The sequence below is a fragment of the Uloborus diversus genome, chromosome 9 (assembly GCF_026930045.1).
Source record: "Uloborus diversus isolate 005 chromosome 9, Udiv.v.3.1, whole genome shotgun sequence".
Classification (NCBI taxonomy): Eukaryota; Metazoa; Arthropoda; class Arachnida; order Araneae; family Uloboridae; genus Uloborus; species Uloborus diversus.
This window is the reverse complement of record NC_072739.1, coordinates 61,535,830-61,562,208: the sequence shown is the minus strand read 5'-3', so window position 1 is coordinate 61,562,208 and position 26,379 is coordinate 61,535,830. Positions and strand designations below refer to the sequence as shown.

The window sequence follows — 26,379 nt, the reverse complement described above, 5'->3', positions numbered from 1 at the left end:
AAGAAATTAATAGTTAATTTATAGTAACTTAAGCTAACTAACAGTTAAGAAATTAATAGTTTGTTTAGGAAAAGCAAAATTTTACATAGAAATTAAACATAATTACTTAAAAAAAAACATGACGCTTGGATGAGAAAAATTTGTTTCATAGTTATTTTTTTACTATGCATTATTAAGATATAGTCTGAATAACAGAAAAAGCAAACATAGTCAACTAATAAAATATTTATTCAAAATGTCCACAAAGTAGTAGTCTTACAAACATCTCAATAAAATTTATTGCGTTTTATAGAGCAAAAACAAAACACGAGAATAAATGATGTGCACGTTTTAATCTGGTCTTCAATGTCAGGATAAACTCCATCAATTTACTGAGAACATTTTTAATCTGTTTCATAAAACCTTCGTTTCACATTTACACATGCCATGTAAGTCAATTTATATGAAACATAGAGGATGACAACGTTATTTACAACTGAAGGAATCATTTTTAATAAACCATAAGGTAATACAAAATTCCAAAAAATAATAGAAACAAACCAACTATATGCTAATTGAGTCGAAAGGTGAGACCCCAATTCTTTTAGCTTAGCGAACCATAATTCTCTTGTGAAGGGATTGCATCTTTGATAGTTTGATGCGTATGTGTTCCGTATGATGCCCCGTGAACCGAATCCATAGAAGTCAAGTAGAATTTTCATTCCAATAAATATAAGGAGCGGACTTAGTATTCCAGTTATGTCATACAAAAGTAGCCACAGAGCAATTATACCAACCGCATCACCAACTGTAAGGGAAAAAAATAGATTATAAAATTTTTAATAACGTCATATTCGCTGAAACAAATACGTCACGCCCGAAAAGGGAGATGTTTCTATGTTAAGATGACGAAGCCTTTTGAACGGGGGACCTGTATTGAACTAAGAAGCTTTGAAAAATTGTGGCTTACATTGAATTAAACGAGCTGATGTGTGCATCACATGACTTCCTTTTACTCCAATTTAATGTCATTTCCCCATTAATGGCAATTTTAATGTGATTCAATAGTTTACTCTCTAAATGTCACCAACAGTAGCCAACTTGAAACCAGATTTTAAAAAAATCACCAAATTTTTCACCAAGTTGGCGACAACACTTGGCGAAAAAACCACTGGCGATATATCGCCAAGTGTCCACCAAATTATAACACCACTTGAGTTTACATCGAAATTAACTATGATTTCCCCCCCCCCTCAAAAAAGGACCAAAAGACCCTTTTAGAAACACCCGAATGCAACCAAAAGGGAAGGTGCACAATTAGACCTCACTAGGAGTCTACGTACCAAATTTCAACATTCTAGGACATACCGTTCTTGAGTTATGTGACATACATACGCACATACAGACGTCACGAGAAAACTCGTTGTAAATAACTCGGGAATCGTCAAAATGGATATTTCGCTTGTCTATATGTTCTTAGACACTTATCCACGTGTGGTCGAGTCGAAAAAAAAACTCAACATTCATTCGGGGGTGAGTAAAATGGAAATTAAGGTCAATTTTTGAGTGAAATTTTTTTTGCAAATACAATACTTTCTTTTTCGTATAAAAACTTTTTAACAAAAAAAATTGAACCGCCGAAAAAACTGAAAAGCAAAAAATAATAAACCATTTTAATTAAACCTTAATAACTAAGTTCTTAAACTGATGTAAGTATACCTAAGTATATATTTTTGTAATAATTTAGAGTTTTTAATTAACCTTAATAACTCAGTTCTTAAATTAATGTTACCTAAGTAGTTTTGAGTCGGTGCCAAATAAGCTAATTAATTATTTTTGTAAAGCGTGAGGCGCAGCGGTGGCGTATGGCGACACGCCCCTTCGCCGGAAAATGCCGAGCGTTCACGAAGTTAAACCCGAACGTCGTCGAGTGGTCTCGAAACAGAGCCATAGAAGAACAAGGGCTAGCTCGTTCCTTTGATCTTTTCATCCGCCGCGAAGTGGACAGCGAGAGGAGAAAACTCGTTTTTGACGTCATCGGGTACACTCCGCGGGACAATATCCACAGCGTATGCCGAAAGAACTGTAGTATGCCTTAGCTAAAATACAATTTAAGAATTTTTACTCTGTACAAGGGTTGTTTAAGAGGCAGTTGAAGGGGCCGAGGTCACTCCCAGACAAGGCTAAAAATCACTCATTATGAATAAGGATATGAATATTGTTTTCAAGGTTTAATTTTAATTTGGAAATGTCTCATAACATTTGACTAGGGTTTCTTCAGAAATAAGCGCCTGCTCCTGCGCTAAATCTGTTGGCAGGTTATTTTTCCTTCATGTTATGCTAAAGTAGACATAAAAGTCACATTTTTTAGAATCGAAAATATTTGTGTGTAATTATATTTGAAAGTATTGAAAACGCCTTCACGTGCTGATGGCCTAGTTACTGAAAAAGTTCTGGAAACTTAAGCTTTCCTTCAAGATTTTCAGAGCTCAAAACACATCCAAAAAATTAGGAATACAACCTTCCTTTCTGTTTTGAAATGCTTTCTTTAATGGAATACTAACTTTGAAGCTGCTTCAATAAATAATTGGGGGAAGAATTTTAAAAAGTTAAGGTAAAGAGCAAGACAAATTTCATAAAATGTGGTGTACGAAGTTATTTTTTACTGTAGGATTTGGTTCAACCCTGTCACAATGCAACTTAATATTATATATAATGATATTTAATTAGCTTAGTAATGGCACTGCGAGACCGTAATAAATTTCCTTTAACCGTAAAATTACAATGCATTTAGATGCAATGCATGAAATTTCTTTGTAAATATTATTCAATAGATTTAACTTAATTTCTTGAACACTGTATCCCCATGCTTAAAATAATTAATAATTCGCATTGATGCGACAATGACTTAAAGATGGGAGATGGGAGATGGAAAATGAACACTATATCTTGATTATCTCAATCGTATATCTATTTTTGTATAGGAGCTTTTTTTTTTTTCTTTTTTTGTGATCATTTAAAGCTTTCAAATCAGATACATTAGAGCTTTTATGATTGTACAAAAGCTAGGCCATTTAATTGTTCTTCTGTATTGAAAGACCAATTTCCTGACCCATATAAAAATGCTATTGAACTTTTTTTTCAAGTAAGAACATTTGGAAGAATTCAATATTTGAATGAAAAACTTTCTGAGGACAAAAGGTAAGCCGGCAAAAATATTTTTTTTTAATGGTTTTTATCACAGAAATTTTTTTTGTAGAATATTCGGAAAGATTTCATTTATTACTGTAACGTAATGATTTGTAGAATTCAGACGTGAAGAAATTTTTCAGTCTACAAATAAGTTAGCTTTATAAATTTGGTGATAATCATTGAAGATTTAAATTTAGTTTACGTTGCTAAATTTCAATATGTTATTTTTAAATTGAAATGATTAAAATGCTGATTAACAATTTCAGTAAACACCTATTAATCTAAACTTCGCTTTATAAATAAAGAACGTGTTAGCGTAATAACGTATTTTTGTAAGGATGTATTTTTATTTTTTTAACTTTTTCTAATGCAACTTTATATTTCATTCTCTTGAATTCAAAATACAATTTTTACTGTGTTCAAGTATTTTACTTATGAACATTGGTTCAATTTATAGGTTATTTTGCTTAATTCGTTTTAAACAATTTAGATGACATGGATCCTCTATTAGTCCAGGTTAATGAGGTTCTACTTCAGTTTTCAAAAACAACATTTGTTAAGATTCTTGGTCAGAGTTATAGTTACTTCGTAAAAAAAACTTCCTCTAAAAAACATCGGTAGTATTTAGATTCAAATAGGGTATCACGAAATTCCAATATGTTTTAGTTACTCCTTATATCTATCTTATCTCTTTCATTTTCTTTGAGACAAGTTGGAAAAAACATTATAATTATTTTTTAAAGTCTAAACTGACAAAATTATGTACACACAAGAGAAAACTTGACAAGCACAGTAAATTATTTTCATTTCTTTATAAGCTCAATTTTATTGTGAGAAATTTCCGCTTTCTACCCCTTTAAAACACGCATATTGGATAAAGAATATCCAAAACTACACAAGAGAAACTAAAAATTTGTATTGTAGATTTTAATTGTGTTTTTGTTTTTAGTATCGCTTATTAGCTTGTCGATGGGACTCAAAACATTTACCCTTGTATTTCTTTTCTTTTTTTTTTTTTTTTTGAACCTTAACCCTCAAGAAATTTTTAAACATAAAAATCGGAAAAGAGAGTGAAGAATTACGCAAGCAAGCACTATACAAATGTCCCAGATCGAGTGTACCCGGTGACGTCACTGGCACTTTTCCCCTCGTTCCTACTTTCGCGGCGCTAAGACCCAGCCCTTGTTCTTGTATGGCTCTGTCTCGAAAAAGCACGTGTCGAGTATTTGGCTGCTACTGAGCTTTTGCCTCATATAGAACAGTCAAAATGTTTATATCATTGTTCATCATACTGAAGAAGGATTTCTCATCTTGTTAAAAGCTCAAATAAATGGTTTTGTGGGTCATAGTATTATTCAGCGTAAGTATGGCATAACAACTGTAGCCGTTAATTGCATACATGATCCTGAAGATTTTTCTCACTGGTTGTTTGCCTCTCTCGTGCGAGGTCCCAAAGGCTTCAAAGCTCCAACGAGAGGTACTTTTTGTTGTATACGATCTACTAGTATTCATGATTTAATGATGGCGTGTGGAGGGAGCATTTTTTGAAACATTTATGTTTATCGCCGGACATTTCACATTACATTGCTAATTTTATTTGGTTATTTCTTTAAATTTAGGTAATTTAGGGATCTTTGTTTATTTATTGTTTGGCACCGACTCAAAACTACTTAGGTATACTTACATTAATTTAAGAACTGAGTTATTAAGGTTAATTAAAAACTCTAAATTATTACAAAAATATATACTTAGGTATACTTACATCAGTTTAAGAACTTAGTTATTAAGGTTTAATTAAAATGGTTTATTATTTTTTGCTTTTCAGTTTTTTCGGCGGTTCAATTTTTTTGTTAAAAAGTTTTTATTTTATAATTTTTTGTGGCTATAAGCTACTAATGTGGCTATAATCTGTATGCTTATATTTTTGATTACTTTTAAAATAGCTACCTACCTTACTTTAGCTATTAACATATATATTATATATATATATATATATATATATATATATATATATATATAATCGTATTTTAACAATTATCTGTTGTGTTACATAAATAATTTTAAAAAAGCAGGCTTTATATACTAACATGGGTAGGCCTACAAAAAATGCTGCTCGGATGAGGAAAAGATGTTTAGAAGAATCTATTAATGAGAAAGAAAAAAGGTTGGAAGCAAACAGAAAGAGAATTACATTAACACGTTCACAGGAGAGTTTAGGTCAGCGCGAGGAAAGACTGTCGAGAATGAGAAGCTACAATAACGATAGGTTATTGCAAGAAGGTGATAAGCAGCGCGCTCGTCGTTTAGATATGATAAGAAAGCGACTTTCAAATGAGAGTGAAGAGCAACGCGCTCATCGTTTAGATCTGATAAGAGAGCGACTTTCAAATGAAATTGAGGACGAACGTATGCTGCGTTTGGATGCTGCTCGTAACCGTTCAGCAATGGTGATACTTCACGAATCTTCCGAGGAGAGAACTAATTGTCTGAGCGCCATGCGACAAGCAGCTCGCGAGCGAAGAAACCAGTGTAACGCAGAAAACTTTAAAAATCAATCAATGTTTATGCTGACTTGTCGTGTTCAATATGCAAAAAAAATTTGTATCCTCAGCAACGTAGGAAATTGCAAACTAAAAATTTAGGCTCTATTTTGCCTAACGAACTGGTAGCTTTAGGTAATATAATTACTTGTTCACGATGTTCAAACAATATTAAAAAAACATAAAACTCCACCCCAGGCCTATTGGAACAAAATGTCGGTAACTGCAATACCTACAGAAATTGATGAGTTATCGTAAATTGAGAAACGTTTTATTTGCATAGTGCCATTTCTCTTAAAATAATAAAAGTTCAAAATCGTTTGAACCAAGACTGGTGCAAAGGGCAGGCAATCCTTTTTGCTCAGGATGTGGTCGAGCTGGCGGAATAACTTCCGCTTGAACCTAATCAAACTGGATTAGTGCTCGTAGTAGAAAGTCGTGAAAATTTAGAACATTCTAGGGAGTTTCAAATTGATATAGGTAAACTTCAAGTGGCATTGCAGTGGCTCCTAAAGAATAATGCACTGTATAAAGATGTTCGTGTGCATTTTCCTACTGTGATCGATATTTCTACGATAACACAAATTGCTGACGAATTTGTATTTTGTCATCTATTGTACGTTAGCTTTGTTGTACAAAACTAACTTATTTGGTTTCCGCTGAAAAAAATATATAACTCCAACATTTTCTTATTGTTAGTACTACTGAATCCAACACACATTTCTTCAAATATCTCGAAAACTCATTTCTGCAGATACTGCCGCTTACCTGCCCACGGCAGTACACACAAGAGACATACAGGTCTGAAGCTCATTCATTGTGAGCTTTTTTTTTTTTTTGTAATACCCAACTCAGAATCAAAAAATCTTGGAGTGAACAACTAATCACCCCCTCTCCCCCCCCTTAGGGTAGGAATTTTTCCCTCAAATTTATAGGGGAATTACTTCAGGCTATACCATTTCTAATAAAAAAAGAATATTCAAAATCGGACTATACTGTAAAAAGTTATGTGTGGTCATACATTTAAAAAAAATATATATAAGTGTCGACTTGAGAACCTCCTCCGTTTTTTCGTCGGTTAAAAATAGTATGTCACCATCACTAAACTTCGCCCTATTTTTTCATACTAATCCTGAATATAAAAAATGTTTGACGACTGGCACTGAAAACTAACCCTAATCACAAGTACCAGAGATTGAGAGGTCTACACTGTCGTGTGCAGGTAAAAGGCTATAACTGCAATTTTATCTTTTTTTTTTTTTTTTTTTTTTGCATTTTGTCATCATTGTTTGTACGTTAGCTTTGTTGTACAAACTAACTTATTTGGTTTCCGCTAAAAAAAATATAATTCCAACATTTCCCAGTTGATAGTACTGAATCCAGCGCACAATTCTTCAAATATCTCGAAAACTCATTTCTGCAGATACTGTCGTTTACCTGCTCAAGAGAGTACACACGAGAGACATACAAGTCTGCATCTCATTCATCGTGAGGTTTTTTTTTGGTTGTTATACCCAATTCAGCATCAAAAAATCTTAGTGTGAACTACTAATCGCCCCCCTTTCCCCACCCTTAGGGTAGGATTTTTTCCCTCAAATTTATATAGGAACAACTTCAGGCTATACCCTTTCCAATAAAAAAAAGAATATTCTAAATCGGACTATTCTGTAAAAAGTTATGTGTGGTCATATATAAAAAAAAATCTGAGTGAACAACAAATCTCCCCCTTTTCCCACCCTTAGGGTAGGAATTTTTTCTCCAAATTTATATGAGACAAACTTCAGGGTATAACCTTTCCAATAAAAAAAGAATTATCAAAATCGGACTATTTTGTAAAAAGTTATGTGTGGTCATACATTAAAAATCTGTGAGTGAACAACAAATCAACCCCTTTTTCCCACCCTTAGGTTAGGATTTTTTTTTTTCAAAATTTTTATGGGACCACCTTCGGGGTATACCCTTTCCAATAAAAAAAGAATTATCAAAATCAGACTGTTCTGTAAAAAGTTATGCGTGGTCATACATTAAAAAAATATATATATATATATATACGTGTCGAATTGAGAACCTCCTCCGTTTTTTCGTCGGTTAAAAAAGAAGTAAAATGATTTAAATTTGCGTTGGCCCTGGCAATGAAATAAAAATTAGGTTGCGGAGTCAGAGGAGAAAAGACCGACTTCGAATCCTGAAATTTTAAAACCTTCTACTTCTTTACCACAAAATCTGCCTGCTTCAACTCAACAACAATAGCAAAGCTGCGAACTCGGATTGAAAATGACAGACTCCGATTCATGAAATTGTAAAACCTCCGACTCCCGAATCTGATTTCGTTACCACCAAAAAATTCCCGACTCTTCTGCGATCCTGAGCTCTGATAAAAGCAGCGTAAGAATGGCGCAAGCTGAAATTAATGTTTCGGAAATAGAGTATGCAGAAAGGAATTTTTGGGAGGTTATTTTGTCATACAGTAAAGAAGGTTATTTCTTGAAACTAAAAAAAAAAACAAAACATAAAGCACAATGAGTACAGTCCTATTGCAATTCGTGATTGCGAAAAACATAATTTAAATTCAATGAGTCAAAACTTAAATGATTTTAAAATATGTATTTTTCCCCCTTGCAACAAGTTTTCGACAACACTCGCTTTTGATAAAATAACACTTAACCCAACATTTAAAAATATACCCGTTGAAAACTTCAGAAACGCAACTAAAAATTTAACTCAGAAGAAAGGAAAGTTAAGGGAGAAAAACGACGGAAAAAAAATTTAATTGGAGAAAAAAAAGGAAATTTGAATTTTTGACGCCTTGAATTCAAATTATGTTTTCCACTAGCACGAGTGTGTGTATGCATGCGTGTGCATGTTTGTAGATGTGAGTGTGTAAATGTGTGCCGGGGGGAGGGTATAGACGCCACCGCACAGAAGTGGTAAATAATTCGAAGTTTTAATAATTGAAACTTTAAATAGCGAAAACCGTATGATTGGACGCCTTTTGCTTGGGCAACCATATACTATCGGTTTTGCAAAATCTTTACCTACATTTTTTACTTCCTTTAACAAAAAGGAAAGTATTGTATTCGCGGAAAAAAAAATCATTCAAAAATCGGCCTTAATTTCCATTTTGCTCACCCATGAATGAATGTTGAGGTTTTTTTCCGACCCGACCGCGCGTGCATATATAATGCCTAAGATCGTATGGACACCCAAAATATCCATTTTTGATTTTGCCTGAGAAAATTACAACGAGTTTTCTCGTGACGTCTGTATGTACGGATAAATGTATGTGCGTATGTGTGCATGTGCATATGTATCTCGCATAACTCAAAAACGGTATGCCGTAGAAAGTTGAAATTTGGTAAGTAGACTCCTAGTGGTGTCTAGTTATGCTCCTCCCTTTTTGGTTGCACTCGAATGTAACAAAAGGGGTCTTTTACCCCTTTGTAGGGAGAAATCATTGTTAATTTCGATGCAAACGCAAGTGGTGTAATGATTTGGTGGACGCTTGACGATTTATCGCATAGGCTTTTGGTCGTCAAGTTTTGTCGTCAACTTGGAGACAAATTTGGCAGTTTTTTTTTTCTTTTTTAAAATCTGGTTCAATTCGGTCCCTATTGGCGATAGTTAGAGAGTTAACCATTGAATCACATTAAAATTGCCAATAATGGGGAAATAAATCTGAGGCGTAAATATTTAGTGTTTCATTGCTTACTCCAACGCACCATTATCATTAAATTGGCGTAAAAGAAAGTCATGTGATGCACGCATCAGCTCGTTTTATATTGCTTTTAAGCTTCTTTCCGAGTATGTTAATTATTTTGAAAATGATTTTAAACTTAATTTTTTAATAAAATAAAAATATTTTTGTGTGTTTATGTTTCCTGTAACAGTTTTATACCAGTAATTTGATGACCAACTATTTCGTAACAAAATAAGTAAATACAAAATAAATAAATAAATAACGCCAAGTTTTTTTGAAGGGAAAAAAAATAATAATATCAACGAAAATTTTATAAATAGATTATAGAAAAATAACATTTTTTAATTTTACTCGGTTTTTTTTAAACTTATCTGACACTGATATTAATATCATCGAAAGTGTAAGGGAACTGTTTAAATCTTCCCCTAATGTGTTCACAAGTGCTACCTAAAAATTGCAAAACTAAATAATTCTTCATTCAATAAAAAATAAACATTGTCATAAATTTACTTGAAAGTTCAAACAATAGTTTACAATAACTAAGTTTTATGTTAAACACAAAACCAAGTAGTGGGGCTGTCCTCTACTTGCACCGAGTAATTCAAGCGTACTTTCAGAAATACGAGGTACGATCCAAAAGTTTGGGGACAAGATTCATAAAACTTTAACTTGATTAGTTCACATCACCGAAGCACCTCCACCTTCAAAATAGTCTCCTTGAACGACTATGTACTTCTGCCAACGTTCGTATAACTTTTGGAAGCACTCCTGGAAGCCATTTTTCGCAACCTCCTCTAAGGCCTTCAGCGGTGCAGCTTTAACTTTTTCGTGGTGAAGAAAGCGACGTACTTCCCTGTTGAGGATGCACGCTTCGATTGGATGTCAAACAAAGAACACCACGTTTCGTCAGATTTAGCTTTGGGTGAGATTTACCTATTCCCAGCAGTAAAAAACATTTGCCAGGACGCTGCTTTTTCTTTCGTCAGATGAAGTTAAAGCTGAATCGCAGGAGGTTTTACAGGAAGTTGCGAAAAATGGCTTCCAGGAGTGCTTCCAAAAGTTATACGAAAGTTGGTTGACGTGCATAGTCGCTCAAGGTGACTATTTCGAAGGTGGATGTGCTTCAATGATGTGAACTATTCAGAGTAAGGCTTTATGCAACTTTTCCCCGAACGTTTGAATCGTACTACGAAGATCTGTAAACGTCACTTAGAGTTAATATATAGGTATGTATGTATCTATACTTACGATTCAATATTAGCTTTTCCCAAGAGGAATAGGAGTATTTCTTAACATCATTCTGAAAGGAAAAAAAATGTTAAAGAACGAGTTTTTTTAGTGTGGAAAACAAGAGAGCTCCGGATAGTTGACTTTTTTTATTTTGCTGAAATTTTCAGGATGTGTCTTTTACGTAAAGCTATTGGCTATGCATGTTTTATTACACTTAAAAAAAGTTTTTTCTTAAAAGTTTTGGGAGGTCTCAATTGAACTCCGTTCATTTTTTTCAAAGAAACACATACCAATTTACATTAGCAATACTTTTTACACCAAAAGTGGATTTGACACTGACAAGTATTTCGTGTTTAACAAGATAACACTAATTGTTAAGAAATAAATACTTTGACTCTTTGTGCAGAGATCCTTCAAGATGTTTTGAAAAAAAAAGAATCAATTTCTACCAACCGTTGAAATTTTTTTCCCGCCAACAGTAAATCCCGCAAAGGAAAAAATTTCAGTAAATGCAGACGAAAAACTAATACCTAGAAAGTGCGAGCTATGTGTAGTTTAATTGGTTTTTGGCACACAGAAATACTTGAATCTACAAACAGAACTGTCAAGGTCATTAATTGCTTGCGCCAAAAGTCATTTTGTGTAAAACTTGTTGGGAAAGGTGCCTGAATATAGCAAAAACAAACAATTCAAACAATTCATTAACCTATGACCTGCGGCAACATAAGCAGTAAGTTTCCGCCCCTAAGCTAGGGCTGAAGCAGAACTGCATGCTGAACTAACTCTGCTGCACCGACAGCAGAGTTATGATAGTCAGAGACTGCAGTTTCGCCCTTGTTATGAACTCATCAATCCGGGATAGTCAATAACGAAGGTGGAGGCAGATGCGGAGATGCCACCTCATCAAAGCTGAGTACCAACAAAGTGGTAACTAAAATAAATTTAGAACCCCAGTGAGAGTTCGCATCAATGCAGTGGTGCGGTTCAACTCGTCATTGTTGCCTTCAATTGACGAGTTGAACCACACCATAGCTGTGGACTCTCACTGAAGTAAGTGCGGTTCAACCCATCCATCGGACGAAACTAAGGTCTCTGAATGTCATAACTCGTCTGTCGGTATATTGCTAAGGCGAAATATTCAATTTTCATGGAAAAAAGGCTCTAAACTTGGCAAAAATACTGATATATACTGATATATTGCTCTTTGTTCAATATTTATATTAATATAAAGCAAAATCTATCTTGTTTACATTTGATTTTCAGGCTTGTAAAAGAAATTAAAGTGGCAATCTACGTTACTCTGCCAATGGAGTTGTTTCCTTCTGTCAAAAGTACTACTTTTAGTCACTGAAATTGATGGGGGAAAAAAAAAACATGGAGCGAGAAAAAAAAACTTTCATTTTCCCAACGTTTAATTTTTAATCTGTCCGATTTTGAAAATAAGTCTTTATGACGTCACAACTGATATACTTTGGCGCATCTGTCTACCGCGTTTCCACGTAATGATAACCAAGAAGCGAATTAAATATTGCGCTCCACGCTTGCTATCAACCATATCGTTGCCAGTACACGTGAATAAAGATGCGAATTAAATATTATTCTTTGTGAATTGCATCAGTGAATGGCATTTCATCATTTCTGATGTCATCGGCAGAAGCGTAAACAATGAAAGCGCACCGATTTAAAGTTTTTTTTTTTTTTAATATTAAACTTAGTCAAATGATTTAAAAAATGATCAGATCCTATGTTTTTAAGCATGCTCTTTCAGAAAAAAATACTTTTATAATTTTAAAAACGACCTCATTGACTTTTCGCTCACGCAATTATAAGAGGACTGCATGCGCCTTGCCTCTGTTACATTTAATAATTACGGCATTTTCCCCAAATTTTTATCTGCAGACAAAACACAAAAAAGTTTTACAGCACAAAGAGATTACCCAATGCAACGATGGGGATCGAACCCAAGACCTCCTATAACGCGCACAGGCACGTCCGGTCACCCGTCCGGGGACATTTTAGAGCTCCATTTTAGTCATTTTTAGTAAAAAAAAACTTATGCTACATTTGTATTTTATACCTTTAACGTTCATGATATTAACTGTTAGTTTAACAACTTTGAGGTAACTATTACTTCAACTTTTGACACAAACCTTAGACTGATAATATGTAAGTAGTATTAATCACACTAAGTTGTTATGTCAATCGCTTAGTCCACTTCTAACTCAAAAAATTTACTATTTTTTATAAAATGAAACATATTTAGTTATGTTTCAGTTTGCATCAGTTTATAAAACTATGAGATATATATATATATATATAGCTCTACGTGGTAACAAATTATTTTAATTGGGAACAATAGGAATTTGCATGATGCAGTGAGTAATTATAGAATATTATGAGGACGTTAGATTCTGTTTTAATGTATCTTTTGAATTTTTATTGCAAAAGTTTTTTGTTTTGCTTTAAAATATTTTTTTTTGAAACTGGGTTTATTGAATTATTCTGCTTGTATTCTCCATTCCAACAAAAATGTTTGTAGAGAACCTAAGAACTTTAGAAAAACATGTTTTCGAAGTTTCAACGTTTTGACTCTTGATTAATGGTTAGTTAGAAAAAGAAGAAATGAAATATTTAGATAAAATGTCAATGAATATGACTCACAAATGAAATTCACTGATATAATTTTGATAATGAAGAGCCCTTTCAACACAAAAAGGTACTACAGTCAGACTCTGGTAAAAAGATCTCCGATTATGTTGACGCTCAAACGATTCCATGAACGCTTTAATTGGGAGTATGAGTTGCCGAATACGGGGGAGTGGGGCTGTTGGTGTTGTGCCAATCAAATAATTTCTTCTTACTGAACCTTAACAGAAATAGACTCGTCCAAAGTCGAAGATCTTTTTACCAGAGCCTGACAGTATGCCTAGCAAAATTAAACAAATAAAAAAATGCATAAGTTTACTATTATTTTTTTCACTTCTCAAATTTCCGAAACTTACCCTAATGGCAGGAGTTTCGACGTGGTAGTTTCTAACCCGTTGGTTCCCTGAGTAAACACAGGGGGCATTCATTTGGTCGCTTGCGTTGTAAACACTGCTCCACGCTTCAACTCTAGGAACGTAAACTCCTGTTATTTGGCAGCTTTCAATTTTCCAAGAAATCTGAAAACACACAACGCAATGCAATGTTTTAAAAAGCCATCAACATCACAGAGTTCAAAATTATTTCGTTCACACACGTACACACTCGTAATGTACGCATATAAAGACCGACAAAAATAGCAAAATCTCAGGTGCCAGGGGAAACAGGTTCCAGATAAATTATTTTTCAAAAGAACAGAAGTAATGCGCACGGCTGCGGAGTTAGGAAGGAAAATGATCGACTCCGACTTCTGGAATTTTAGATAATTCAACTCCTACACCTTTACCCCAAAATCAGTCCGACTCATTCCGCCTCTCGAAAGCATTAGCAGAGTTGCGGACTTGGAGGGAAATGACTGACTCCTACTCAGACTCCAACTCTTGGAATTTCATACCTTCGACTCCGGACTCCGACTCTTTTACCTCAAAATCAGTTCGACTTCAACTTCTTCGACTCCGACTCTTCAGCCCTAGTTACACGCTACTACTTGTTAAGATTATGTTTTTCCCCAGGTCGTACAATTTCATTAAACGTTTTTATTAGAATCATTCGCATAAATGTGTAAAGAAATTTATGGCTTACTATTTAAGGAAGTCCAAAAGTTTCCAAAAGATTTTCCGACACTTCATCTAATGTTTCACTAATTCTCGTTGGTCAAGCCCAAGAACTAACAACGGACGCGAGTAGGAAGTTTTAAACAGTAAACCCAAGCTCTCAGCAGACATCACGTGACGAGTGACGGAACTCCGGAACCGGACAACTCTCACCTCCCCACCCTCCGCAGTGCGCCTAAAATGGAGATAAATTCTGATGCAATTAACTTCAGAAAAAAGGACTTTATGAGTCACGCTTTCTAGAGAACGAAAACAAATTTCAGTTTGAGTTTACTGTTTTCGTAAAGTTAAAAGATATATAAATAAAACCGAATTTGAAGTTAATACAGTTGAACTCGTTGACCAAAGAGTAAAAGATAAAATATTTTTTCATCATTTACTACCGTTTCAGACCAGAACTTCAACATATTTTTTATATTTTTACACCATGAAGACTTTGAAATTCATATAATCTTTCGAGACGTTGTAAGATGTGTTTTTGAACTTCAGAGACTTCAGCTGATATTTTCGAAATTCGGGAGAGGGGTCAACCGCCCTCCCCCGCACTTTTTATGATTTATATTTATTATACTTTCCAATTTAGAATTCAAAACTAAAAATTACAAAAAAAGCAGAAGTGTTAAAATTTTCAGAACAAAATTATTTGTTTTACTTTGTGTATCTGTTTAGAAAACATTATTTAGCATAAGCAATAATTTTTAGTTTATGTATTCATTTTTTAACCGACTTCAAAAAGGAGGCGGTTATCAGTTTATATGTATGTTTTTTTTTTGTCCACTCACAGCGTCTCACCTAGTGAACCGATTTTGATGATTCTTTTTTTAATGGATAGGGGATGGCTCAACTTAGGTCCCATTATTTTGTTTGACCATATTTGTTCTTTAGAAAAAAGTCATGGGCAAAAAACAGTAAATTTTATGCAATTTCCCTATTAAATGATATTGTAGCGAAGTTTGCACTTTTCATCCGTGTGTCGCGAAGGTCGTTTGGCCGCGAACATATGAAAAATACTTGAGTATAAAATAAAACTCTTTTATTTACAATTTAAAAACATAGACGTCGTACATCCTGCCACTAGCAGGCATGCAAGTAGGAGACAGAATCTATCAAATAAGCGATTCGCTTATAAATAAATGTTTTTGCTGTTGCCACTCACTCGGTGGCTAATCTTTCCAGGATAAAGTAAAATTACATGCAAATTCGACTGAATATGCAAAAATAATAAGTCCTCTACAATACTCCCCTCTGAGTCTCGAACAGTTAGGGAGAGACGAATCTATCGGGAAAGCGAACTTGTCGTCCAGAACGCGTCGTCACTGGACCAGGAGTCGGAGTTGAAATATCCGGGCACAAATCCTGGTTAAGTAAATATGCCGGCTTTAACCTGTCAATAGAAACAGTCTTATCCAAACCTTTCACGGATATTACAAAGTCCTTGACCATCCGTTTCACCACAGGGAAGGGTCCGTCATACTGCGGCTGAAGAGGTCGTCGCACCGCGTCATGTCGCAAAAAGACGTGGGTACACGAGTCCAAATCCTTGTGGATGAAAACGCTAGGAATACCATGTCGTGACGCTGGGGTCGGACGAAGCGATCCAATTATCCCTTGCAGATGCTGCAGAAAAGTCGGACTCAGAACCGGCAGTTTCGATTCCATGACGAAATCTCCAGGCAAACGAAGTGTCTCACCGTAGACGAGCTCGGCGACTGAAGACGCTAAATCTTCCCTGTAGACTGTTCTCAATCCGAGAAGCACTGAGGGTAGGGCATCTACCCATGCCGTACTTGAAACACAACTGATGGCTTGTTTTAAAGGACGGTGCAGCCTTTCAACCATGCCATTGCATTTCGGATTGTAAGCTGACGTTCTACTTAGTTTAATTCCGAACAAATTTGCAAACGATTTAAATAGTGAGGATTCAAATTGTCTGCCCTGGTCACAAGAAATGACTGAAGGAACACCGAAACGAGCAATCCAAGAAAAATATATAGCTTTAGCTACAGTTTCTGCTGATATATCGGCTATCGGAGTAACCTCCGGCCAACGCGTAAAGCGATCAACAATTGTCACGCAATAAGTATATCCCCGACAAATTGATAAGGGCCCTATCAAATCGACATGAATATGTTTGAATCTTCCGTCAGGAAGTGGGAAGTTGCCATATGGGGATTTTGTATGCCGGTGAACCTTAGTTCGCTGACATTCTAAACAAGCCTGACAATATAATTTTATTTCTGCTTTCATACCTAGCCAAACATATTTTGCTGCTATTAATTTTGTCGTAGCGCGTATACCAGGATGAGACAAATTATGATACGAATCAAATACCTTTTTACGAAAAGAGTCGGGAACAATAGGTCTAATGTTTGAAGTTGAAATATCACAAAGTAAAAATCTATCCGAATTCGGAACCGGAAATTTTTTAATTTGCAGCGATCGACTTTCACTTGCGTCATTCAATTTTTTTAAAAGCTTCGAATCTTCCAACTGTGCGTTCGCTAACGATTCCATATCAACAGTAGAGGGGATGGAAATTTCTTCGATTCGTGAAAGCGTATCTGCCACGATATTTTCTTTTCCCTCGATGAAACGAATGTCAGTAGAAAATTGTGAAATGAAATCAAGTTGGCGTAAACGCCGGGGGGAAGCTTTAGAATCGTTTTTTTTGACTAAACGCAAAAGTGAGAGGTTTGTGATCTGTATAGATCACAAATGGGCGTGCTTCTAACATATATCTGAAATGTATTATTGCGCTATATACCGCTAATAGTTCTCGATCATAGGTTGAATACTTTTGTTGCGTTGAAGTTATTTTACGCGAAAAGAAACCTAATGGTTTGAGACCTTGGGGAGTTACCTCATGCAGAGCCGCACCCATTGCAAAATCACTACAATCTGTTATTAATGCTAATTTTGCATCTATTGACGGGTAATGCAAAAGCGTAGCACTAGTCAACAATTCCTTACATTTGTTAAAAGCTGCAATTGCTTCTTCTGATAAACTAATTTCAGTTTTAGCTTTCTTATTTTTCCCTTTTAGATATTCATTTAAAGGAATTTGTATGCCTGCAATTTTTGGCAAGAAACTATGATAAAAATTCAACATTCCAAGAAAAGTTCGCAAACTCTTTACTGTTTTTGGCAATTTAAATTCTGAAATTGCTTTGACGCGATCCGGTAAAGGTTTGAAGCCAGATTCATTTATTGAATGCCCAAGAAAATCTACCTGTGATACCCCAAATACGCAGTTTGCAACATTAATTTTAATCCCGTAATCTTTGAAACGTTGAAAAAGAATTCTGAGGTGTTTTTCATGTTCTTTTTGATCTGCACTAGCCACCAAAACATCATCCAAATATACAAAGCAGAAATTAAGGCCACGTACCACTTCGTGCATAAATCGCATGAACGTCTGATTGGCCCCCGATAATCCGAAATTCATGTACGGAAATTCGAATAATCCGAACGGAGTTATAATAGCAGTTTTGCATACGTCTTCCGGATTTACCGGGATATGGTGGTACGCTTTTAACAAATCAAGTTTAGAAAATATTTTTGCACCATGAAGTTGCTGTGCAAAATCTTTTAAATATGGAACAGGGTATCTATCCTGACGCGTTATTTTATTTAACAACCTGTAATCCCCAGTCGGACGCCAGTCCCCGGACTTTTTTGGAACCATATGTAGAGGGCTGGACCAATTGCTACGAGAAGGTCTGCAAATGCCACGCTCTAACATATACTCAAATTCCTTCTTCGCAATTTTAAGTTGAGCTGGATGTAAACGGCGTGCTCGCGCTTGCACCGGGGGACCAGTTGTTTGAATATAATGCAATGTATTATGCTTTATTTCACTTTGCAACCCTGCAGCGGGCTGAGTAATAATTTTAAATTCATACAACAATTTATGAAATTTAGAACTTCCAGAAATACTTTTTATTGCCGGTATCGAAGAATTTAAAGTACGACCATTTGAGGTTAGCGATGTGAGTGGGTCAATAAGAGATTTTCGTTTAATGTCAACAATTAGGCTATAGTTTTCCAAAAAATCAGCACCAATTATTGGTTTACTGACATCTGCAACTATAAAATGCCATGTGAATTTCCTTCGTAACCCGAAATCTACCGCTAGCAATTTTGTGCCGTAAGTCTTAATATTTGTATTATTCGCAGCGGAAAGAACAAGATTGCTTACTTTATGACTTTTAAAATGAAATCGAGGCACGCAGCTGACATCACTACCTGTATCAACCAGAAAACTTGAACCTGTATTTACATCATTAATGAAAAGTCGGCGATTTAAATATTTCTGTACGGTTGACGCCGCATCAACTGACAGCTTTACTCGTTTTTTTTCTGGTTATAACTACATGGGGGTCTACACTTTGTTGCGTTATCCGAAAAAGTCTTATGGTACCAGCAACAATTTTCAGAATTATCCGAGTTACGATAAAAACTTTTACTTCTTGACCGAGATTTAGAAAACCTCCGAATTTTACTCCGGGATCTGCGAACAGATAATTTCTGAACCTGCTCAGTTAAACCCTCAATTAGGTTTTCCAAACGAGAAATTCTAGAATTTTCAGCTTGCGAGGAGGGAGAATTCACCACAGATACTGATGGAAGAGTCACTATCTCAGAAATTTTATCAGCCATAAGAGCTAACTGCGATAAACTTTCAGCACTAATTGCGAGGATAGCCTGCATATTTGAAGGAAGGTGACTTAACCATAAATTTTTCAAAAAACTATCATCTAGTTTATGGTTACTTAATTCCCGCATATCATGCAACAGCTGTGAAGGTTTTTTATCCCTTAGAGTTAAGTCCTGTAACAAGGTTTTAATTTTCTTATTTTCAGAATGCTCAAACTGTTCAATTAATTTTTCTTTTAACTTAGTATACGGATTTTCCTCTGGCGGCGAATAAACTATTTCCGAAACATAAGTTAAATATTCAGAATCAATAGAAGCAATTAAACGGCTATATTTCGTTTGCTCAGTGGTTATATTTGCTATCGAAAAATTTGCTTCTAGTTGAGCAAAATACAGTTTGACATTTAAAGGCGAAAAAATCTGCATTTTCATACCAATCCTATCAACGCTAGTCTCCACTTTGGATTCAGTCATTTTACTACAAGTAACCAAGACAAACAAAATGTAAAATCACTCACGTTGGTTGTCCGCATTCAATCCTATAATAGGTCACCACTGTCGCGAAGGTCGTTTGGCCGCGAACATATGAAAAATACTTGAGTATAAAATAAAACTCTTTTATTTACAATTTAAAAACATAGACGTCGTACATCCTGCCACTAGCAGGCATGCAAGTAGGAGACAGAATCTATCAAATAAGCGATTCGCTTATAAATAAATGTTTTTGCTGTTGCCACTCACTCGGTGGCTAATCTTTCCAGGATAAAGTAAAATTACATGCAAATTCGACTGAATATGCAAAAATAATAAGTCCTCTACACGTGGATAACGGTGGCTCAGTGGTAGAATTCTCGCCTCTCACACGAGCGACCCGGGTTCAAATCCCGACTAGGACAAGGTGAATTTTACTAAAATTTCGTTTCTACTGTTTCCCGTATTTTCTCGAATGTTCTATTAATTTCTGTATCTTTCCAAGTCTGGAAAGTTCCAGCACTTTCTCAAGTTGTATATAAGGAGATGTAACGTTCATTCGTGGTTCTGAATAAAGATCTCGAGTTGAGCCTAACGAGTATTCGCTTCATTTGGCTTTCACATTGTCTTCGCTAGCTTCATCTACGCGACAATATGAAACTCATTGTTATAAAAGGTTGGTGCCATATAACAGTAACATTAATAGTAATTGTAATGATAATTTTGAATGAAGGCTTCTCTGAAGCAAGCATCAAATTTCTTCAAGGGATATTTCGATAATGGGGAATCTGTCGCTGTTGACTCATTTTTGGCGTAAATAATTTTAATTTAGTAACCCTGCTGATTTATAGTAACCCTATGTGAATTATCAAAATCTTCCTTTCTTCAGTGCTATTGCTCCATACTAGGGGTAAACCTAACCTGGAAGCGAGATGATGCAGTGTTTAGGATCTGCTTAGCCTTCACAATGCTGCCATTAGGTTTGCCTCAACTACTCTGTAGTATTTTTATCGTTATCATCTATGCCGATAACAGATGATCGGGGCTAAGTAAGAAAATACAGGATTGCAGCATGAGCAACTTACATGCTGTGGAATGTAAATTAGTTAGGAAAAACGCAATACTCAAATGGTTATAAATAAATTAACTACGCATGATTTCCAGAGAGGAACAAAGATGTTTTTAGTGCCAATCGCTTAAAGTTTAACGCGTGTCAATAGTTTTTTTTTTTTTTTTTTTTTTTAGTATGGAGCATTTTTAAGAAAAAAATGTGAAGTTTCGTGATGGTAACTTCTTACTATTTCTGAAATACCTACATTTACACTAAAAAGAATGAAATAAAAAGAAATTTAAAAAAAAATAGAACCGACTTCAAAATTGCTCTAAAAAGTGAAAAATAATTTTATTCTTTAAACACCATCGATAATGCTTTTAAACATAATTTTTGAAGTTGGCGCAAAAACGATAGATAAAATCATTCACAGCCATAACTCAAATACAACTATAAATTTAACCAGGCCCAGTTTCTTCACTATCACATACATTATGCATTGATGACAGCATATTTGAATAACGATATAAATGTTTCGTTCCTAACTTTGGATGCTTTTCTGAAAAAGAATATGAACGAAGCATGGTTACACTGGATTTTACGTTTTGTTTTTGCGCCAACTTCAAAAATTATGTTTAAAAGCATTATCGATGGTGTTTAAAGAATAAAATTATTTTTCACTTTTTAGAGCAATTTTGAAGTCGGATCTATTTTTTTTTTCAAAATTTTTTTATTAGGTATAGTAAATCAACTGTTTTACTAAAACAAGCCATACTAGTTTATTAAAATTATTACTAAGTGTTTGTGACACCTCGAATTACTACACGATAAATAATGTAACTCTAAGTGTTTCTTCAGGGAAAGTTATTCTGTACAAAATTTTAAGAAAAACGTGAGTTAAGTTGTTAGACTTGCATCTGTTCCCACTTATCTGCTTCAATATTCTCAAAACCAGCCCGAACAAAATTTTTTTCTTTTTTTCATTTTTTGCTTTCGGTAAAAGTCCCATGCCTTTTAGTTGTCTTCCCCTTCCCCCCTACAACACTTAGAAGCCCTAACTCCCGCGGTGTCTCAGACATTTCGCCTCCGCAAAAACTGGCCTCCGAATTTAATGAATGAGTAACTCCCCATGGGCTGGGTTGGGTGTTAATCAAACCCACGGGGGGTGAACTAGGGACAGTTGCGGGATATTTTCCCCTAAATTTTTCCTTACCCGACTCTTTTTCCCCTACGCATCAAAACAGCCCTAAAAAGGGTTGGCAAAAGAGAAAAGTTGTTTCCACACAAGCATTAGATTACCCCCTCCCCCTTCCCCCGAATGTAGAATGATATCAATTTCGTAGGGGTTGACATTACTGTAGCTTTATCAGTATGAATTTTGCTGGCAAAAAGAAAATAAACGTAAGTAGAATTTATTTTGAGTTCATTACGGTGCAATACATGCACACATTTTTGAATGTCGTCTTAATTTTGAAAGAAGAAAAAAAAATCGCTTTTGAAATCATCAATTTCAGAAACAACCTTTTATTATTATCATTTTACCAGTTTCAAAAATCATTGTTGATAAAACCGTGGTAAAACTTGTAGGAAAAGCGTAAAAATATCTCTTTTTGACAAAGCTGAGATTAGAATCGCGATTTATAGACCGACTAATAGATCGTTATCACCAGGGGTCTAGCTGTCTAGCAATTTTGCCACCCTCGGCGAAAACGGGAGACGCCGCCCCCTCTCCAAATTAAAAAAAAAATGTCGTTTTTTTTTTTTTTTTTTTTTTTTTTTTTTGTCTTAAAAAGCCTCATTCTACTATTTAAATTATCATATTTCTTGAGAACAGCAAGGACATTGGAAGTGCACTGTATTTCTAATAGCAAAAATGATAGCCGAGCGATACTAATTGACGAATGTTTGACGAATTTTTTTGGAATAACCATTAACCTTAATGAGAAACTTATTGCTCTGGCTGGTACAGAATTCGGAAAGTCGGATTACTTTGTAACAATTTTTATCCCCCCCCCCCTAGTGATTTGATTTGTATTATTAATTCAACCTCCCGATCAGAGGTCTATAAAAATACAGTCAGGTGGAAAAAAAAGCGGATTCTGAATAGGGATTATGCAAAAAAAAAAAAAAAAAAAACAGCAATATATTAACAATAATGACAACTGAAGCAATATGCCTACATTCTTTCAAAAAAACATTTACAATTTCAAAATCTTCAAATGCTTTGAAAAATCGTCTATTGAAATATGATTAAAAGAAAAAAAAATCTTCCACCTACAATTTTACTTTATCAAGATTCTTTCACTATATTGAATAAATAATTTAAATTTATATCATTTGTTAATGCCTTAGAAATATATATTAATGTAATGATTTCTATTAAAGTTTCCTGATGGAATGTTTGCTGCAAACTGACCAGAATCATTATACATATATAGATAAAATAGAGCTTCTGAAATATAAAAATAGAAATAAAAAAAAATGAATGCTGTATCTTATGTCTCAGTAATTCAATGCGCATGCTAAGGACGTGTTAAGGCGCCATTCCATGAATAAATGGACAATTTGTCCCGCACATGTCATGTCATATGTTTTACATCAAATAGTAATTTCAAAGGATGATCAACACAATTCTGTTGAAATTGTTGCCAAAAAACTTTGTTCATTTCCTTTGAATTTCAGTACTTTTTAACAAAATACATGAGCTGTCACTAAAGGTATAAAATGACTGCTTTTAAGCAGAAGTGCCCGAGCACGTAAAAACTAAATGGCAACAAGAAAAATAATGTATAATAGTTTTAAAAAACTAAATGAGCACGCTCTTGAAGCAAAATGAACTAAAAAGTAAAAAAAATTAAAAATTAATTTGAATTTTGACATCTGGAATTCAAATTATGTTTTCGCAATCACGAGTGTGTGTGTCTGTTTATGTATGTGTGGGGGGGTATGTGTGTTTGTGTGTAGGGGGTATGTGTATGCGTGTGTATAGTGTTTGTGTATGTGTGTGTAGGTGTATGTGTGTGTAGGTGTATGTGTGTGTAGGTGTATGTGTGTGTATGTGTTTGTGTGCGTGTGTGTAGTTGTGTATGTATGCACGTGTGTGTACTACATGGATGCAACCTGGAGACGGCTTTCGCTATAGAAGCAGCATCGTGAGGAACCGGTCGACGGTGATGGTGCGGAGGGTGGCGGTGGGAAAATAAAATGATAGGATGCCAAAAACAGTCAAATGAAAGCAATAAGCAATCGTGATTGCTCAAAAATAACCTTTGAATGTCAGGTATGTTCAGCAGCAAGAGGATGCCCCACTGTTTACGACGTTTTTTTAAAAAATTAGCTTAAAATAATAGATGTAAAATAACTGATCAAGCATTTAACTTTAATGTAAAAAAGGCGTAGCGTGCTCACAATTTAAATTTTTGCAGGGGGGGGGGACATCCTAAATAGAATATTTGTGAAATTCATATTTATATTACTTTAAAAATTTGACATACAGTTTAATAAAAGCATTGTTCAACAACAACCTGGCACACAAACATTTTCTTTAATTATAACCCATGTTGTGGGAGGGGGGGGGGTGCCATTCCTGGAATTGTTCAAAGTTTATTTGCAAATCATAGTTTGTTATGGAAAAAAAAAATAAGAAAAGTTTCAGTTTGAACTTTGAGTATTTGAATTACCTTTTATACTGCACATTAATTTTGGTGAAATAATACAAGAAGAAAACAATAGGACAAAATAAATGAATAAATAGTGTATTTCTGCGAACAATAAAAATTTGTTTGAAAAAAAAAGAAAACTAGAGTAAGTGAATGAATTTAAATGCACTGCCTAGGAAGGGACATTTACCCCCCCCCCCCCCGCCCTCATTGCCCATGTGTATGCCGGATTTCAGGCTAGCCTATTAGTTTTAACTGAAATTTGATAAAGCGGTAAAATAATAATTTTACCGCTACTATCATGACGTATACAGTATAAAACATAACAATTTTTTCCTAACATGTGACGGATACGTTTTCTTTAGCTATTAACGAATTGTATCTCAAGTTCAAATTATGTATGTTGCGCTCACGGAACAGAAGTGACACATCTGAAAAATTTGAAAAAATGTTCTAATCATTGATTTAAAATGTAAACTTAATGCTCTTTCTTACCACAAAATTCGCAAGGTGTGTGGTGACGTATCAAAGGCATCAGAAGTGACACACACTATTACAATTTCATAGTTTGGCAGAAGACAGTTCATACTTCAAATATACAATACGTATTACTTTAGACTAAAAAAAAAAAAAAAAAACAGCATATAAATATATAATATAATAAATTTTTTACGCAAATTTCAGTGAGTGGTCTCATATGACCAAAGGGCAGGACGGACTTGATTATCCAAGAGGGTGCCAACCTAGACTCCTCTCTATCGCAAGGGGCAAAAAGTTTGAAGGAGAAAAAAAAAAAAAGACATGTGACCCCCACTTCCCCCAATCAACTCAAATTCTAATTTGAATTCTGAAACTTTGAATTCAAATTATGTTTTTCGCAATCACGAGTTGCGACAAGACCCTACTCATTGGAGTTATTGTTTCTAGAAACGGCTCCCCTCTCCAAGCATATCCCTCCTCCTGGTTGGTTACGTGTGTAGAGTTGAGTGTGTGTAGGCTTAAGTGGGGTGTGCACGTAGGTGTGTGTGTATGCGTGTAAAGGCGCGCGCGTGTGTGAGTGTGTATGTGTATGGGCATGTGTGTGTAGGACATGGACACCACCGTCCAGCGGAAGTGGATTCTGGGGGACAGTGCTCAGGACTAGCGGAGCCGCGCCGGTGGGCGGTGGTGTTGCAGAGGTCCCTGGTTCAAGCTGAAAAAGAAACCACAATATCAAGGACGGTCAAGTGAGAAAAATAAATAATCGTAATTGCTCAAAAAAAAAAAAAAAAAAAAAAAAAAAATGAAGGTGCATATGTTTGAGAGCGAAAAAAAAAAAAAAAGAGAGAAGGTGCACAAGTGAGTGTGAAAAAGCAATAAAAGAAGGGGAAAAAACTGGAAGCACACTGGTTCGAGGGTGCGAACGAAAAAAAAAATAAGTAAATAAAATTTAAAAAACTAAAATAAAAAAAGATAATTTTAAAAATTTAAATAAATTAATAAAATCAAATTAAATAAATAAAAATAAAATAATATTAAATAAACAAAAATAAAACAATAAAAGTAAATTAAATAAAGAAAAATAAATAAATAAATAAAAACAAAGCCGCACAAGTTCGAGAGCGCAAGGGTACACAGGAGGGAAAGCGCACCATCCCGCGGGCCGTGAGCTGGGAGGAACGGTGATTAGGAAATGCACACCGACCGCACATTAAAGTAACTAGCCCTATCTTTGCAGCAGTAGTTTAAAAATTAAAATGCAAGAAAATTGACGTCAGTTGAACGAGCTCAAGGTTCCAAGAGCTTCGAATAATCGAGGTTCTACCATAGTTCTAAAAAAGGCGTTTTACTTTTTTAAATGAGCATGTCCTTTAAGGCGAATTAAGTGACACACAAAACAATGCATAACAATGCAAAGGTTCTACTTTAAGTTAAAAAGCTGTAATTTGAACAAGAACGCAACACTGTGAAAAGCTTAAAATTTTAAAATATAGTCAGGCGCCCCGAACTTAACTTTTTGGGATGGTAAAAAATTGTCGAATGAAACCTCTATATTTACCGATTAATGAAACACGGGTGTTTGCACACACTTTGTATATATATCTATAGAAATGGGACATTCGAGCATTTAAAAATGGCAATATTGTAATTCTGTCCCCAAATTTGA

At 34.9% G+C, this 26,379-nt stretch overlaps 1 protein-coding gene across 1 annotated transcript; it reads right to left on the bottom strand.

The window, feature by feature from the left end:
- Positions 1–210: 210 nt before the first annotated feature.
- LOC129229962 (uncharacterized) lies at positions 211–14,520 on the bottom strand. The gene is made up of 4 exons (XM_054864344.1): positions 14,365–14,520; positions 13,641–13,802; positions 10,657–10,708; positions 211–787 (listed from the first exon to the last, which is right to left on the bottom strand). Exons 2-4 carry the CDS (start codon positions 13,710–13,712, stop codon positions 384–386), a joined length of 528 nt encoding a protein of 175 aa, XP_054720319.1. The 5' UTR covers positions 13,713–13,802; positions 14,365–14,520; the 3' UTR covers positions 211–383.
- Positions 14,521–26,379: the final 11,859 nt, after the last annotated feature.

Coding starts and splice junctions, on each gene's coding strand:
- LOC129229962 (XM_054864344.1), bottom strand. CDS start 13,712: ATGAATGCCCCCTGTGTTTACTCAGGGAACCAACGGGTTAGAAACTAC. Junction 10,709..13,640: donor TCGAAACTCCTGCCATTAGG/GTAAGTTTCGGA, acceptor TTTTCCTTTCAG/AATGATGTTAAGAAATACTC. Junction 788..10,656: donor GGAAAAGCTAATATTGAATC/GTAAGTATAGAT, acceptor TTTCCCTTACAG/TTGGTGATGCGGTTGGTATA.